Source organism: Etheostoma cragini, chromosome 7, assembly GCF_013103735.1.
Source record: "Etheostoma cragini isolate CJK2018 chromosome 7, CSU_Ecrag_1.0, whole genome shotgun sequence".
NCBI classification, from domain to species: Eukaryota; Metazoa; Chordata; class Actinopteri; order Perciformes; family Percidae; genus Etheostoma; species Etheostoma cragini.
Genome location: NC_048413.1, coordinates 11471986 through 11489653, shown reverse-complemented (window position 1 = coordinate 11489653; position 17668 = coordinate 11471986). Strand labels below are relative to the sequence as shown.

At 43.8% G+C, this 17668-nt stretch overlaps 1 protein-coding gene and 1 long non-coding RNA gene across 3 annotated transcripts in view; one reads left to right on the top strand and one right to left on the bottom strand.

Annotated features, from left to right (window-relative positions):
- The window catches only part of LOC117947508, a 1113976-nt gene that overhangs the window by 769458 nt on the left and 326850 nt on the right, over positions 1-17668 (bottom strand). The gene's annotated exons all lie outside the window — the stretch shown is intronic.
- Positions 148-16694, top strand: tasorb (transcription activation suppressor b). Of its 2 annotated transcripts, none has more exons than XM_034876335.1 (23): positions 148-598; positions 2435-2580; positions 2805-2897; positions 2985-3057; positions 3485-3576; positions 3670-3804; positions 3924-4048; positions 4151-4182; positions 5552-5657; positions 5785-5888; positions 6114-6223; positions 7349-7421; positions 7541-7615; positions 8037-8924; positions 9481-9788; positions 9894-9996; positions 10103-10944; positions 11561-11683; positions 12650-12809; positions 12901-13009; positions 13136-13314; positions 13519-13653; positions 14894-16694. In XM_034876335.1, the coding sequence occupies exons 1-23, from the start codon at positions 295-297 to the stop codon at positions 16150-16152; spliced, it is 5574 nt and encodes a 1857-aa protein (XP_034732226.1). In that variant the 5' UTR covers positions 148-294; the 3' UTR covers positions 16153-16694. The 2 variants fall into 2 exon arrangements, with proteins under 2 accessions (XP_034732226.1, XP_034732225.1); XM_034876334.1 differs by having other exon boundaries at positions 295-598; positions 14891-16694.

The window sequence follows — 17668 nt, the reverse complement described above, 5'->3', positions numbered from 1 at the left end:
ATTTATTCATAGCTTTATAGCGGAATATTACATATTTGGTATGCTACATTTTATTCTCATTGTATCCATCCATCACTGCACGTCTCACAGTGCATCCATCCGCCGCTCGGTGGCGTGGATTTTCTCGAATGTAAACATAGTGACGGCAGCGTTTTGCAGTGGTGGAGAAGAACGTGTACGTCATTTTCACAATGGCGGAGGCAGGTTGAGGAGGAGAGAGTGTGTGTGTGTGTGTGAAGCGGCGCCGTAATTGTTAGATCTACATTGCCCGTTATACGTGCACGGTGCCTGAAAATGGCCCTGAACCCCAACGCGGTGGGGAAAAGGGACTCAGAATGTACCGAGACGGACGATCTACACCCAGAGGGTGCCGAACCCCCGAAGAATTCAGCCGCCACCTCGGCCACAGCCAACCAAAATGGCGATCGGCCTGGATGTGGAGACAGGGTAATGCCCGAACAAGAAGCCCCTGAGCGGCGGAGGAGCGCGCAGGCAGATGCCCGGAACATTAGCAGTTCTCCCTTGCAAGGCCAGAGACCGAGCGAAGAGCTGCCACGGAGAAATTTTCAAATCCCGAGGAAGATAAGAGAACGGAAAGGTGGTGCCATAACGCTGCTATTTTGAACAGACCCTGCACTGTCTTTCATAATTCTGCTGCTGCATGTTGCTAGCCTGCTAACTAACTAGCTAGCTGGCTGGCTTGCCTCGCTAGTTTAACGAGTTTGACAAAATATTCACCGACATTTAGGTTCAGAAGAAACCAACGTCATACTAGTTAAGCACACGGATAGTCCTGACTAATGTAGCGCGAGTTTTTGCAGACATAGATTTGGTAACTTTAGTCCACAACAGGTATCCAAGTTACCAGAGAGCTGCAACAAGCTAACGTTACGGTCCTGTACAGGCGCCTGAAAGCAACACTTTGAGGACTGGCAATGTGAATTCCCACCTTTTCATGGAACGACCACAGTCTGATTGAATAATGCTGCTGGTGTCATGAGTGTGTTGCAGCCACCACTTGACAACACGTGGGTGTTTCATTGACCTCAGTGAAGGGCATGTATTTATTTACCCCACCCGTTTATTTCCAACATATTTTCACAGTAACGTACCAATGCACTTTTAATGCAACCTTAAGGCTGCCCAACCCTTGCCCCAGCTTGATGACAGTGATATATCAGAGCATCCCTTAGTTTAACACCTCACCTCAACACTCCTCAGAGTACAACACAACGACACTGGCCCCATCATCTCCCAAGCAGTTCACAGTACCCTTAGAAAAGTGGTTGTTACAAACCTTGATGTCATACGTAAGTTATTTGCATTTAAGTTGAGCTGAATTTGCTGTACATCACATTTTGCGCCTCTATTCAACAGCCGTGTTTGCAGCATCCGGTTAAATCAGCAGTTTGCATATTTGTAATGTATACAATGTCTTACTGCCCAAGTTGGAAACTTGACAACTGTGAGACAGACTTGGCCGTGTGTGCACTCCATGTACCTGTCTTCAGTACTTCTGCCACAAATGACAGATGTTTACTACTTGTGTTACTCCACAGCTTGAGGCTTATTATGTTTCATCCAGTAATTAACTAGTGATGGTTTCACTTCGTTGCATGGTTTGACAAAATACACCTTCTGTAAAAACAGACAGTTGCAAGGCTGGATCATCTGTACAGCAGTTTGTCAAGGTTAGGGATTCCTAGTTAGTGTTATTGACATTTCAGTCACCTGTCGTGATGAGCTGGCTATAGCATGAGAGACTAGATATTGTCTTAGATTTTGAACATTGTTTTATTGTAATATGGCTCAAGCATTGTCATTTCCTGGAATGAAAGGCTGCATTAAGGTAAAGTTAAGTCATTTTCTGCACTTACCAGACTATTGTAACTGTTCTAGTATTTCTCTTTACCCACCTAGTCATTATATCCACATTACTGATGATTATTTATCAATGCTCCCATTGTGTAAATATTTTGTGAAAGCACCAATAGTTAACACTGCAATATTGTTGTGGTATCGATGTCGAGGTATTTGGTCAGAGATATCGTGATATTTGATTTTCTCTACATCGCCCAGCCCTACTAAACATACACAAAGACTTTCTTGTCTGCAAGCACATTGCTTTCTATTTTACCTAATGTATTATATAATGGAACATATCATGTGACTTTGATATTGAGCTGATGTCAAAACACAGGTCCTGTGTAAGAAAGGGTCTTCTCATGTGAGAAAGATACCTGTTTTAGGCTTGATATATTCATGCTATATGACCCTAGAAATGAGAGAAGAGGGTGATAGTTTGATATGGCTGTCTTCTGCGGTGTGACTTGGTTTTCCTACACTATGCTCCTTTTTGTACTGACCCTTTTCAAATGCAAACTATGCAGCAGATGCTAAATGCTAATCCACGGTTTCACCTCTCTGTGTGCAGGCCTATACCAGTTTCTGCCTCCTGACAGCCGGGAGTTTGAAGACCTTGTGAAGCTTGTCTCCTCGTTTTACCTAGACTCATCGTCACGAGGAACCTTCTCCTACTGCAAGGCCAGGCTCATTCACAATGAGCTGCTGGCGAAGGAGGTTGGTCATTGTCTTCCTGCGCCAGTGCCACACAATGTCACCATGAGCAATTAAGTTGCTCCCTTGTTATTGATGGAGCCTTTCTGTTGGTTGTAACCCAATTTAGCAAAATCATGCATCTGGTAGGATGTTTGTTGACCAACACTGCTGTGTATGTACTGTAGGAGTTTTTGAGGCTCACACTGCTGTATTTAATTTGCTGTCTGCTACCTTTTTTGTGCCAGTTCATCGAGAAGCGGAGAGAGATGAAGCAGGAGGGCAGGACAGAACAAGAACTGGCCGAGTCGTACTGCTTCCTTTTTCCAGACAAATCAAAGGTATTATTGATGAGGTACACATTATAAAGCATGATGGTTGTTCTTTTAACATGCTTCTGAGCTTTGTATGTTCTCTTGTATGTTTAGCTCCTATGGATCTGTGAAAAGGGTCTGTCGGTTGGGCACTCCCGGATTAATACACTAGGAAATCCATCAATGGGTAAATTGGCATGTTGCTTTGAAAGAAGACTTTATTGTAGGTGTAATGATGGTTTTTGGGTGACTGCTCTCATGATATTGTTTTGAGGGATGTCAGCCTAATCAGTTTCCTTTTTTGATGGATTCAATTTTAAACTGATTGATTAGCATCTGACGATGTTAGCATTTGGCCGATAAACATACAACTGTAGATAGCTGATATATGTCATCAACAGCTGGGAATGGTTCTGATATATGTTAACAATATATCACTTAAATGCTGGTTACTAACTACTCAAGGAATGCATGTTTTGTCTTTTTCTCAAAATAAGTCATTGACATGGTTCTTAAGGCTTGATTTAGAAAGTGTAAATATGATACTTAAATGCATTTTTGATGGAGCATGGTGGTAATGCTTTTCCTCTAATTCAGTTCCTTTGTCATTGTAGGTGTTTATGTTTCCAAATATTCTGATCTGTTACAAATCAATCCCTTTGAAGTCGGCTCATCTGGAGACATGATCGTTTTTAAAGTTATGAGGGTATGGCTAGCACGCTAGTTTTCATTATGTGTTGTTGACAGATCTTCTAATGATTGTGGGAGCTGTAGCTCACCTGCTTGTTTTGTCTCTCAGGGCCGAATAAAGCACATTCATGACAACATACCTAAGAATGCTCTGGAACCTTCTACCAAGGTTGATTGCCACTTGTCCAAAAGTGGCAATAGGGTGACGTCTTTGCTGTCTTACAGGGCTTTTGAGCTCACACAGGTAAATATGGGTTCTTTTTCATTCAAATACTGTATGTATTGTGTCATCAAAGTAATGCTTTACATTTATTTCATGGACAGGATTTGTACATTTTTAATGTCTTTCTTGTTGTCTTTTAGCAATATTTTTTTGAGTTTGCGTTTGATGAGATCAAAACACGGCCCAGGCATGTGTGCCCTTATGCTGTGCTTTCCTTCAAGTACAAAGGCAAGGAGGCTGCAGCCTCTCCTATGACTTCACACAGGTACATATTCCTGCAAGAAATAGTGAAACTCAGCAAGTATCTTCTGGTGGTTGGAGAAGTTTGCCCAGTTTTAACAGGCTTTTCCCCCCCTCTCCAAAACAGGTTTAACACTATTTCCCCCGAAGGAAGCCGAGGTAAAACATTTTCATTTTTTCCATTTGATAAAAAAGTAATGAAACAAATAAGCCTCCACGTGTAGTGTCTCGCTGTGTAAAGTGCTATATGTTTCAGGGTTCCTGCAGGGTCTTTAAAATAGTCTAAAATTCTCATCTTTAAATTTAAATTCTTTGCTCTGTAACGAAACCAGCAGAACGCTGCCCTCAGGCCGTTGGTTCGGTGTGTTGTAGTACTTTTTGTTAGATATTGGAATTGGTACGTACGCGGTGATAATACTACAAATCCCGTGGTAAATGCAATACCTGCCTGCCACATACGTTTGCGTCTCCTCAGAGTTAGTTAAAGTTTGGCTAGGCCTACGTTTGGAAAATGGGAAAGTGTACTTTTAACGAGACATGGCTAGATAACAGCGGTTTCCGCCGTACCTATCTCCAGGTACAAGGCTTGCTGCAAACTTTGCAAAAAATATATATACTCAATGAGGGACTCTGGGTGCTGGAGTCACACATCAGATCATCCATGATAGATAGATAGATTGATAGATAGATAGATAGATAGATAGATACTAGTGCTGTCAAACAATTAAAATATTTAATAGCATTAATGTCATAGTTAACTCGCATTTAATCACACATTTTTATCTTTTCTAAATGTCCCTTGATTTTTTTTTTGGCTCATAATTTTTTTTCTTCTCATTTTAATGCTCTTATCAACACGGAAAAGTGGATTGGCTTGCTTTCTGCAAATATTTTTTGTATGGAAAACATTATTGGCAATTAGCCTGCTTTAGTGTTCAATTTCACATGTAACATTCTCACTTGGAGCAGTCATTCAAACTTGGAGCAAATAATCTCTCACACAGTGTAACACTGTCCATCATAAAAGGGTGAAAAAAATACTTTGACGGGGGGGGGGAAGAGAGAGAGAATTTGCATCAGCTGTGTGCTCGGCTATCAAGTGGTATTTCAGACTTTACATGCTGCGATGATAGCTCAGTTCCCAACGACAAAACACACAGATCTTGTCAATGGAACCATTTGGCAAATTTTTCAAAATAAACCCTCCCTCCAGAATCTTAATGCCGTCCATTTCGGCATCTGGCGCTCGCCATCCACTCAAAATGTAAAGTTACTAAAATCTGCCAAACCCTGATGTTTAAAGGCCATTTAATGCTGTTGGTCAGCAACTGCTTTAACTAACTACCCAAGATGTAACTTTTAACACTTTGATTGGTGTGCACACTGCTTTTCAGTAACAGAAGAGTGCACTTTAAGTGCTGCACACCCAAAAACATCCAATTTCGATTCAACAACCAGTGCAGAATGTGCCTTTCCAGTGACAAATCAGCATTTATGAAAAGTGATCCACTCTGCTTTCTCTTTGCAGGGAAGAGCTGCTACACTGTGTGGAGCGGTCCACTAGTGAACAAGGGCCTGGAGCTTTTCCCAATCTGTTTACGATCCTCCTCGCGCCCCTACCTCCCTTTCAAACTGTGAGTAAACTTTTAGTCATATTATCATTCTCTGTATCTCTAGAAAAGGAGAAAAGTTCAAAAGGAAGTTATTTTTCTGGAACTTGTTATGATCTGCTGTTTGATAAATCTTCATGCTTCCCTGAAGGCCTGAGAAGCTAGAGGTGAGTCGAGGCATGCAGCTGGATCAGGTGAAAAGAAAGATTCCTTCCGTGCTCTTTTCTTGGGACACCTACAGCGCATCACGGGAAGGTCAGTCCAGACCTCACATATGTATACCTAAGAAATAAATGATAGGAAATGCCCTGGGGATGAAGGGAGGTCATGCATTAAATGTAATCCATTTCATATAGCTATTCTAAAGCCATAACCTGCATTATGTATTACAGAAACAGCTACTTTACCAAAGCCTTTGATATTACTGTAACTAAAGTATTTGTATTATTTTAGATAAAACTGAGCTTTCTTTGTCCGCAGTGATGAAATGCGGGATGTCCTGCAGCCTGTTTGAGGTGGTGGATGGTAAAGGCAAACCAACCAGTGGCAGCTTGGCAGCGCTGGTCAACAAACTGGAGAGGGACAGGATGGTGAGTCCCCCTACAGGTTCTCCTGCATGAAAATTCCCAAAGACATTGGTTGCAAAGTGTTGCTCTTATTTGATAATTATGGTTAATTTTCATCTTTAACAAGAAAATCATGTTGAGACAACATCTGTCAAACTGTCTTGCTGCTTTCATTTCATTATTACAGTAATGATCCAAAAAACAAATCTGTAGTACAAGTGTAGACAGGAATAAATGCAACTCTGCACCACAAATGGTCTGGTTAATAATAATAATAATATTTTGTATTAATCCCACAAGGGGAAATTACAATTTACACTCTTTTATTGCCTGAACTACACACTACACTACAATACACACACGCTCAGTTCCTTTACACGCACTAATGGAGAGATGTCAGAGTGAGGGGCTGCCAATGGAAAGGCGCCCCGGGTAGTTTGGGGTTCAGTGCCTTGCTTAGAGGTGAACTGGCACCTCTCCAGGCACCATGCTTTGGTCGGTATAGGGACTTGAACCTGTGACCCTCCGGTTCCCAACCCAACTCAGACTGAGCTACAGATAAATTCCTAACTTCACGTACTAGATGAAGTCACTAGAAACAATAACAAACTTGGAGCTAGAAAGCCACACACTGAAAATGGCAAGTTTTGAAGAATATCTGGACTGTGCAAAAAAGCAGGCTTGCTTGGTTCTTTCAGGGAATAATTGTAGAGTTTAACAAAGGATATGTAAACCGCATAAACTATCCAACTGGGACATTTTTTGGGACCGATTGGTGGGAATAGCTGTGGACAAAGTACAGAGCAAATTACGTTTAACCCTATATCCAGCTAATTTAACTTGATGTGGCGTTTTGTTATGCGGGTCCAAAACAAGGAACTTCCCAAGACCATTTTTGCAGAGCCACAGCGCTGCGTCAGGAGCTCAGCGCTGCCCAAGACCATTGTGATTGGTTTAAAGAAATACAAACAACCCAGTGCCCCCCCCCTAGAATGTATGTGTGGAGTAGCCAGACCTTACTCCACAGCGCTGTAGAGATAGGTCTAGCAATGCGAGACTACCCGGCAACAGACTATTATGATTGCTCACATTATCTGATAATGATACACTCCGATGCTTTTGACTGCAATGTACACACTCTTTGTTCAGGTGCTGGTGAAGTCCTTGTTTGACAGGGGCTTTCTCTTCCTGCTGTCCTCAGCGCAGATGATTGAGTCCAAAGGTGCCAAAAAGCTTTTACTCTCCTCTCATAATTCTCTGTTGTGTCACTTGAACACCTACTTGTTGCCTCTAGTGAGGGTTCAACTTATAAAAAACAACAACCTGCCATTTGTTTTCTAGAGCGACGGGGGCGTGTTGACAAGAACCTGCAAGCATTATTCATCTTTCAGGAGTCAAGGACGGTTGTCAAGTATTGTAAGTATTATTCACTCTGTATCCATCAATATTTTCTGACCCAGTGGCAGAATCTGCACAGAGTTCCCATGTGGAACGTTTTATTAGCAAGCAGAGAATGTTTGGATCCAACAAAGATCTTTCTCACATCTACCTACTAAACTCGCCGCCTCCTCCTCAACAAAATAAAAATAAAAAAATGGCTCTTTTTTCTTTTAAAATTTTTTAGTGCCATTGTAGGCCTTTATTAGGTAGGACAGCTTTAGACATTTAAAAGGGGAGAAAGAGAGGGAACAACATGCTGCAAAAGGCTGCAAAAGGTCAGAATCAAACCCGCGACCACTGCATTGAACACTAAGCCTCTGTAAATGGGCACACGCTCTACCAAGTTCCCCGTCCGGCATCTTTTACATGACACTGACATTTGCTTCCTCTGTTGTAGCATCAAGATTGTTCGATCCAGAGCCGCTGACGACAGAGCCCCAGCCTGCTATCCTGTCCTCCATGAATCCCTTCCTCCCTGCTCTGCACTACGCGCTTTTCAAGTTGCGCCCCAACCCAGGAAAGGACCTCAGCTCCGGAGTGGCGCGCCAGGCCACCGATTACCTAACTCGTATGGATTCAGGCACAGTGCGGCCGTTCATTCTGCCCGACTACAAACATAACGTGGACGATAGGATCAACCCGCTCGCGGTGCATAGACCCAAATTTAACATGGATGCCGTGCTGCGTTCTTACGTCAATAGCCCTGTCAACTACATTTTACCTTTGAACAAGACTAAAGACATTATTGAAAGAATACGGAACCCCATACCCGTACCCACACCCCTATCCCTACCCCTACCCCTACCTCTACCCCTACCCACAGCTGCTCCAGCCCCAGTGGAATACAGCCCTGTTTCTGACTGGGGCGGCTCAGACAGGGGCTCGGACAGAGCAGAGAGACCTGCAGAAAGGCTGCCCCAGGAGAGGCCCCCTCCAGAGAGGCCAGCACCGGAGAAGCCACCCTCAGAGAGTGGCAGGCGGAGGCAAGGGCTGGCCCATTCTAACGGAGCCCAGTTGCAGCAAACATCCAATACTGAGTCCCAGTCTCAGCCCCCTCAGAAGTTGCGGCTGTCCCAGAATGAGTATGATAAAGACAAGATGAAACAGTTGCTTAAACTGATCCAACTTCACAAAAAAGCCCTAGTGAAGGATCCTGGGAAGGAAAGGGAAGAGGACGGGGCTTGGGATGTGAACAGTCTGAAGAGGAAGTTTGAGGGAGATGAAAGGGGGGTCATGAACAAACGCCAACGCTCAGATCCGCTGAGCAATGGGGAACCCAGTAGAGGTGAGGAGGGCTGTAGCTGTCTATGTAGCTTGATTTTTAAATTTTTTCACCTACTGCTTCCCAAGTTTATTCCTCTGAAAAAAATGAATATTATATTTCACATATGTTATGTGAAAAATCATATTATAATAGTTTCACAACTTTGTCTAAATAGTTCTTGGTAATTGCATTGCAGATAAAAAAACCACAACACCGCTGCCCATTGTGGCACCATATTAACACACTGACAGTTTATTGGCTTACAAATGAAATTACTTTAGATTGTTTTTTCAAATCTAACATTTTCAAATGTCGAGATGCAGGCATTTATTGTAGAGAGTGAAGTGCAGTAAAACCTGCACTTGAGGTTGAAGTTTCAGCCACCGTCTTAGATCATTTTAACTTCTAAAAGGAAATGCAGTAATAAATATGCAGTAACATATATCCTTCTTTACATTCCCTAAACAATGCACGTCAAATTTGTGGTGTAAAAGTGCTCAATATATTCTTGTATTCTTGTCTAATATACCAAATGTAGTAGATGCCTCCAATTCATTAGTTGCATGTATGTTACCAGGAGCCCAAGCAGATGAGATCGGAGATGAGGTTGGACAGAGCGACAATCTGACCGCAGTGATGGAAAGCATGGGCATCTATGACACTGACCTGAGGGCTCATGGGAACACCAATGCCTCAGTCAACGAAACCCAGCGCCTTCTCAAGATCCTCCTCACTACTCTCAACAAAGCCGTGGCTCAGGGCTCAACGTCTGTGCCGTCAAACCACAGTGATCCCTCGACGGGTTCAGGAAGTGGGCAAACTGCCTTCCCTGAACCAGATCCGAAAAAACCAAGTGAGCCCGCATTTCAAACAAACTACACAGAGGTGAGAGGTTGTTGTAGATTGTTGTTATTTTGAAATATTTTACCATGGATAAAACATGTTTGTAGGTTAAAAAAAAAAAAAACTACTGGTGTTTTCTCTATTTAGGAGGACATGGACTGTAGCCCAGGTAGTCCATTTAGCGCAGGTTCCCCAGCTGAGCCAGCTTACACCTCAGACAACCCAGCCTGGGTTAACCCCGCCAGTGAAGGTACCTGAAAGCAGTCAGTTCACACAGACCCCTTTGTTGTAGGCATATTTAGATCTGGTTAACAAAGGCATCACCCTGACAAAGTGTCCTGTCTTCTTTCCTCCAGACGGAGTACAGCCTGTTCCTGAGCCAGAGCCCGAGGCTGTGACGGTGGCAGACAGCTACCCAGAGCCGAAGACACCTGCAGCCGTGGAAGTAAAAAAAGCGTCCGGACCAGCCACGGTACCAGTTGCTGAGGAGGTTCCCTTCAGGCCCTCCATCAGCCTGGACACCATACTCAACCAGGAAATTCACAGTCTCACCTCTGACATTAAGAACATTATGCAGACTCACCACATCTGCTATTCCTCGCAGCTACCCACACGCTTGCCTCCACACCACTGCTGGCTACCCAACAGCTGCTTCTCAGACTTTGTTACACCCTACGTCTCCCCTGTCCCCATTCAGGGGCATATCAAAGCACTGTGTGAAAAGATGGACACGTTGATCCCAGCCCCACCTGCTCCCTCTAAGGGCACTCCTCCACCTCCCCCAGTGACGACATCTGATATAACAACACCACCCCCCACCCCCATACAGACTTCCAAAACTAAAGCGGACCCCTCCCTGTCGAAGAGCACCGCCTCGTCTCAGAGTGGTAAAATGGTCACTGTCAAAGGGACGGCGTCCACTAGGCCTAAAACAGAAGGCTCGTCAGCAGAGTTAGGGGTGGAGGTCTATTCTCCCTCTCAAGTCACACCAGAATCTCCCGAGGCCAAGTCCCAAAACCCAGGCCCCGCTTCTGGAAGTGGGTCTGGCCTGCTGGCTGGCAGCCTCATTGGTCAGCTGAAGCCAGAGGTTTTCAGCAGCCTGGTGGAGATCTTTAAGGACGTCACCAAGAACACAGTCAAATTTTACATCTACTCCGGCGACGAGGTGGAGGAGAGCACTGTCTGCAAGGAGATCAAGGTACAATAGGTCTCAATGTGGTTTTGAAAGCAATAGAAAATAAATTAATTCACATAATTAATTAATTAGTGGGGTTGTTTTGCACGATTAATCATTTAGTCAATAGACAATAGTGAAAAAAACCTCTGCGACTGACTTGGTTGCAAAAGCCCAAAGATGTTAAATGTACATTTAAATACAAACTCCTCACGTTTAAGAAGTTGGAACTGGTGAGCCATTAAATAAACTACCTCAACTGGATTATCAAAATCGCTGACTAATACTTTTCTGTGAATCATTTAATCAAATCGATCGTGAAATTACTTTGGATTCAACATACTTTCACATTTCCCATCTATTTTTTTCATATTCCTCATCTGTAGGCTTAATTTAGATCATGGTTTTTATTGGAGCCAAAGAGCCTTCTGCAGTAGAGAATTTCACAGGCATACACATAGACTGGCAATGGCAAAGTGAAAGGCTACACTATCTCCTCTTTGTCACTATGTGTTCCATGTCTCGGTGCTCAGCTCTTTGTGTATCTGTCAGTCAGTCAGTATTTGTAAGTGTAAGAGAGAAAGACACATTCATCTGCCTGTCTCTAACAATTACGTCTCTCACGTTGTATGTCACAAAGGAGTACTTGAAAAGTCTTGGCAACAGTGAGTGCAGCCCGCAGACGTTTCTGGAAAACAGCTGCAGTTTAGATAAGCTCCTCATCATCATTCAGAACGAGGACATCGCTGCACATGTGCACAAGGTACGATCACCTCCTGTCACTCCCTTTATGTCAGTCACAGCCTCACTGCACCAGTTGATCCAGACAGTGTTCCAACATAAATAAGAGCATCCCAATTGAATTTATACATCTGCTGCAGGGTATTGTTTTTATCAGGCTGCTGAGTTTAATTATTTTAATTGACAGGATTATTATCCATTTTGTATCAGGTCAGGATATATATACAGTACCATGCAAAAGTCTTAGGCAGGTGTAAAAAACTGCTGTAAGCTAAGAATGCTTTCAAAAATATAAACAATGATTGTTTAGTTTTATCGATTTATAAAATTCAAAGTGAGAAGTCTACAAGTCTAAATCACATCAATATTTGGGGGTGGTCTTCATGGAAGAGTTTCAGCCAAAAACCCAAACCGCCGACATGGAAAAAAGGCCAAGCGACTTAACTATGTATGAAAACATAGTTGGAGGTAAGGCTTTTTGGCTGCAACTCTTCCATGGAGACCACTTCTGGCCAGACTTGTCCGGGAAGTAGACGGGTGTACCTGGGTCCCACTGGTTGCTGCCAGCTCTGAGCTGATATGTCACTGCTCGACATCGTCCGATTTTGAAGGGAAAGGAGCTTGATGTGTTTTCATCTGCTGCACCAAGATTCCTCAGCAGACCACTGCGTCTACGATCCTCAACGTTACCTGACTTTTTGCAAGTGGACCTATAAGAATTGATGCTGGTTTGAAGGGAACGGGCAGTAACACCAAATATTGATGTGATTTAGATTTACCTTTTGTTTGCTTTCTTTGCATTTTGTTAATTGATAAAAATAAACGATCATTATTTATATTTTTGAAAGCATTCTTATTTAACAGCATTTTTCACACCTGTATAAGACTTGTGTGTGTGTGTGTGTGTTACATATATATCTAATACATGAAACACGTTACATTTATTTTAAAAGAACATTTGTGAGAACCTAATTTTTTCCCCGTGCAGATCCCGGCTCTAGTGTCTTTGAAGAAGTTGCCTTCAGTGAGCTTTGCTGGAGTGGACACTCTGGACGATGTCAAGAACCACACTTATAATGAGTTGTTTGTGTCTGGAGGCTTCATGGTGTCTGATGAGTTTGTCCTCAACCCTGACCTTATCACGCAGGGTAGGTTTTACTTTCCTTTTTTGGAGCTGTAAGAGGTTTTGGAAATATCACTTGAACAGTCCTTCATTCTGGTGTTGCTTGTTTTTTCCAGATCGTTTGCAGGGGCTGCTGAAGTTCTTGGAGGAGCAGAGCACCCCTGAACACCCCTGGCAGTGGAAGGTGCACTGCAAGTCCCAGAAGAAGCTCAAAGAACTGGGGAGGTCAGTGAGTAGGAGCTTACACAAAATAGTAGTAGTTAAATCCAAATCATCTTTTTTTTGCCAGAACGGAGCTGTGAATAAAACACCTTGACGTTGTATGGATCTACGTTTGCTATTCTCTTTAAGGTTAAACACCAATGCCATGGGGCTGCTGAACCTTCTTACGGCCTACCAAAAGAAGCACCTAGTGGAGTTTCTCCCTTATCACGAGTGTGACACCCAGTCGCGTCAGGCTCCAGACCTAGAATGCCTAATCAAACTCCAAGCTCAGCACACGCAGCAGCGGCACCTTATCTTCCTCACAGGTATTTTAGTATTTAGGTATTAGGCTACATCTTTTCACCAGTCTTCTGACATAAAACTACCAGATATAGACACATTTTCTTTTATACCTGCTAAATTCTAAACAATATCATAATTATAAAAAAAGTATTTACAATTGTTTGGACCACTGAACGGATTTAAAATGTGAACTGAACTTTTGCATGTTGTGATGTTTTATTTTACAGAGAGGCCATTTGAGATGTTCCTACAGTACTCCAGAAATGGAATAGTAATAGGGAGCATTGATGACGTCATGAGTGGTTTCCACAGTCTGATTGGCTCCATCAGTCAGAATGAGCTCCCAACACCGCCCTCTACAGGTCGGTGCAGCAACAGCAGGACTAAACACCACAACACCCCAGAGGCCCGTACTACGAATCCATTTCAACATGCTCCGGATTTATATCACTTACCCGGCTTCACCTAACCTACTGACCGCTGTCCCCGCATAAGCTGTGTCATGGGGGGGTTAACAACTAGTTCAATCAACCCCGGGCTTCCCAATCTAGCGGCGTGCGCGTTCACATAAAAGAGGTGATGTTTGCACATTGTGACCAATCGCAAGCATCTACCAGAGCCGCATATTTTACATAAGAGTAGCAAACAACACGCTCATCAATACCACTTCCCCATTAGTCATCCCCATCTGAACATAATTACACTTGTGCTTTCCATAAACTGCAGTTGCCTATTATTTCAGTTGCAACCCTGGCAGTGGGAACGACCCAATAAAAAATATAAAAAGATAATTAAAACCGCATGTGCGCATTGGCAACACATGGTTCAAGAAGCCAACAAGTGTCCTATAGCCAACGCAATTCCCTCTGCTTAAAATCTACATCTTTCATAAAAATACCCATATGTTTTTGTGATCAAATTTTTATTATACAATTAACAAACAATGCACTGGGCCTCCCGGGACCAAAAAAAACAACACAGACAGGACGGGGAGGGGGGAGACCCAACAAAAAACACAACAACAGGAACAGAGCTCGCAGCTCGTCTGTCTCTAAATGTTAAAACTTATCTGAGCGCACCTCTCTCACTCTCTCTCTCTCGCTCTCGCTCGCTCTCTCTCTTCACGCACCGAGCTCCTTCAGATCTTTTAAGAACGGTGACACCGTTATGAATTGAGTATTGATTGCTCAGTAGGCGGTTTACCCTGGTTGATCTCTAATCTCCGACACAACCTGCTCCCGGGCAGGTTCGGTGTTCAGCATAAGTTACCTCGGTGATTTAACCCGGTAACGAGTGATCCACCGTCGTGATACAGAAAACCCTGGGTTGAACCTGAAGTTACCTCGTTAACGCCGAATCTTGCTTCGTAGTACAGGCCTCAGAACACTCAGGATTTTATGTCATTTTGCTGTATTGGGATTGCTTTGCTAAATTGCCTTTTGCTCTGTGCAGTTATCTTGCCATTTAAAGATGTCTGCACTGCCCAGCAGAGTTTCTAAAGTACATTTGGTGCTGTTAATGCATCTGTAACACATTTGTTCGATAATATCTTTCTTTCCACTTCCATTGCTCTCTCTCTGGCCTCTCCTGCTCTCCCAGTAGTGAATGATGAGTGTGTGGAAGAAGAAGACATGTCATTAGACTCTGATGATGGTGAGCCAATCACCATATCGAATCCCTCAGTGCAGAACCAAGCAGATGAGAAGGGGAAGCCTCCACAGCCGCCCCCACCAGAGACGGAAGAGTTTCGTCCTCCGCTCCCAGACCAGACGGCCACCCCCGAGAGAACGCCAACGCTGTCTGACTACAGTGCTCTCAAAACAGCCATCTCGCAGTTCAAAGCCACCAACCAGATGGGAATAGGCTCTTCGGACATTGGAAGCTTGTCACCAGGAGGTTTTCCTGTAAATCCCCACCAGAGCTTCCTGTGTCCTTCAGCCTCGTGGTCATCTTACACGGGCTATTCTAGCTATGCGGCCTCCCCGGCCTATCCTGCCTCACCCTGCAGCAGCACCCAGGAACAGGAATACCGCACCCCAGTCCCGGCCACAGCCTCTAGCACAGTCCCAACCCCCCCTGTCATGGCCACAGCAGGACCTCTAGCCAACCTAGCTTCGCTCCCCTTGGAGGTCAAACCTCCCCCTCCACCTCACCTTATGAGGATGGGCCATACATATGGCTCAGACACTGGAGGAGCCGGGGCTGCTGGGAACTCTCCCCTCACCACCTCCCTCCCCTTCACAGACCACAATGACTCAGCCCCGCCAGGTTACATAGCTGACATTTCTAAAAATGCTAGCGGGACCCCAACGCAACATGACAGGACACTCTGTGGACCCACGGAGGGTCTATGGGGGACAGCAGGGCCCAGCACTTGTCAGACTTCTAGCAGCCAGGGTATGGTCACATCTGGTCCAGTGGACCCCAGCGGGCTGCCTAAGACTGGGGAGACTCTTGCAGGTAGCATCCCTGGTAGTCAGGGGGGCAGGACTCCAGTGAATTGTGTTAACAACCTTGGAGCTTCAGTGAGCATTCCCATAGCGGCCACAAGGGGGGGCTCAATAGTCAGACCTAAACTGCCTCCACATCCAATATGTGGTGTGGGCTATGGTAGTATAGGTGGCATCCCTGGACAGATGGATCATGGGCCTATGCGGGGTGGTATGGGTCCTGGTTCTTTAGGGAGCTATCGAGGTAGAGGAGTTCTACCAGTAGGACTTTGGCCTCGGCCTGGACGAGGACATGATCGGGGGGACGGTACTGGAGGTGGACCCTACCCTTGGGGTTACCCAGCAGGCAGGGGTGGGGCACAGGATTACTACTCAGACTACACATACACTCACAATTATGCTCCTCAATAGACAATCATCGAGATCAAAGGGGAAACACACATCATGATCAAAGGGGCAACACAAACGCCATACTCCAGAGACAATAGAGCTGGCTGAATGTATATATTTCCTTGTCATAAACACATTGACTTAAATCAGTAAATAAGGATCATGGTTTTCTACATTAATAAAAATTGATACAGGCAGTGCCGAGTGTCCTACTGTCGTGTAAACTGTATGTACACTCTTTCCATGTGAGCTATTTGAGACCCTGTTCAAACCACTATATTTATATTTGCCAACAAATGTTGATGGCCTTCCAGCTTCTCGGAATCTATCGTGTTTTTCTGTTTGTCCAGGTTTTGAAACGGTTTGTGAACAAGGGGAAAGGCTGATATTTTTTTAAGGAAAAAAAAAACAAGTGAATACAATTTCACTTTTGCTGTTGGTTTTCTTTTTTTTATTTTACATAGTTGGTTGTCTAAAATTCTATTAAAAGAAAACATTTCAAATCTTGTTTGTGTGACCAGTTTGATGACGGTGTCAAGCAAACTATTAAAAATATAAATCACGGCTGTCTTACTGTCCTTTCACTTAAGCTCCATACTTTATTCCCCTACCTACCATTTCCATGTGCAGCATAAAGGTGGATTATTTAACCTCAAATAGCAGTAAGATTTGTACTATGGAAAGCATGTCTAATGTAAATATTCTTAAATTATTCTAATCTGAGTAAACGGGTCAGATTCCTATAAGAAAGAGCATGTTGGTGCTAGTAAAGCCAGTGTTAAAAAGACTTTAAATACTATGGAGAGAAAAAAATTCTGACCACGACAAGGCAAACTGCACTGCAGCAGAAATCAGTTAAATCCATTTTTCACAGCAGGGTAAGCTGTGTATGGAAAGCAGTTTGGAGGAAATGTGGCATTTAAAAGCCTTTTGAGATTCCATTTTGAGTGCCATTGCCCGTCAACTTCCGCCTCTGAAAGGATATTTAAAGGGGTTAATTGTGGCCTGACAAGCCAGACCCACTAGCTGCAAATAAAATGTGCTGACCGCTAGGCAGCGTCTAGATTCTTAGGCTGGGTGGATTTTACGGCTGTGTACTGTCATTAACTTGGTAGGGTTAAACACCAGAGGGCGCCGTTTCATCTGAATGTGGAAAATAGGTTAATCCTTATCTCCAGAGCCCCAATCCAGTTGTGCAATACAATGTTGTGGTAACCGAAAACAGAACATTTCCCCATTAAATCAACTGCAGCTAAGACCCATCACACAAGCAATGAGCAAGGTGTTTTTACAGCACCCTACTCCACACATACATGTACACATGGAATACTCACTGTGCTGAATTTTGGGAGATGTGTTCACTGTCCAAGGGATCCTCAGAGGTGTTAATGATGGAGGAAAAAGTACAATGATCATTGGTTGAATTATTATAAGTAACTGGCTTTTTTTTTGTTTAAAGCGAAATACATAATACAATGAAAAACAAACAGAATATACAACAGAAATTCAGGGAAATTGGTCTATGATTTACACATCC

What these genes read in the sequence shown, in the direction of transcription:
- tasorb (XM_034876334.1), top strand. Translation starts at nt 295, where the DNA reads ATGGCCCTGAACCCCAACGCGGTGGGGAAAAGGGACTCAGAATGTACC. An exon ending in AACTGGAGAGGGACAGGATG is followed by an intron (nt 6,224 to 7,348) that starts GTGAGTCCCCCT and finishes CTCTTTGTTCAG; the next exon opens with GTGCTGGTGAAGTCCTTGTT. An exon ending in GGTTAACCCCGCCAGTGAAG is followed by an intron (nt 9,997 to 10,102) that starts GTACCTGAAAGC and finishes TCTTTCCTCCAG; the next exon opens with ACGGAGTACAGCCTGTTCCT.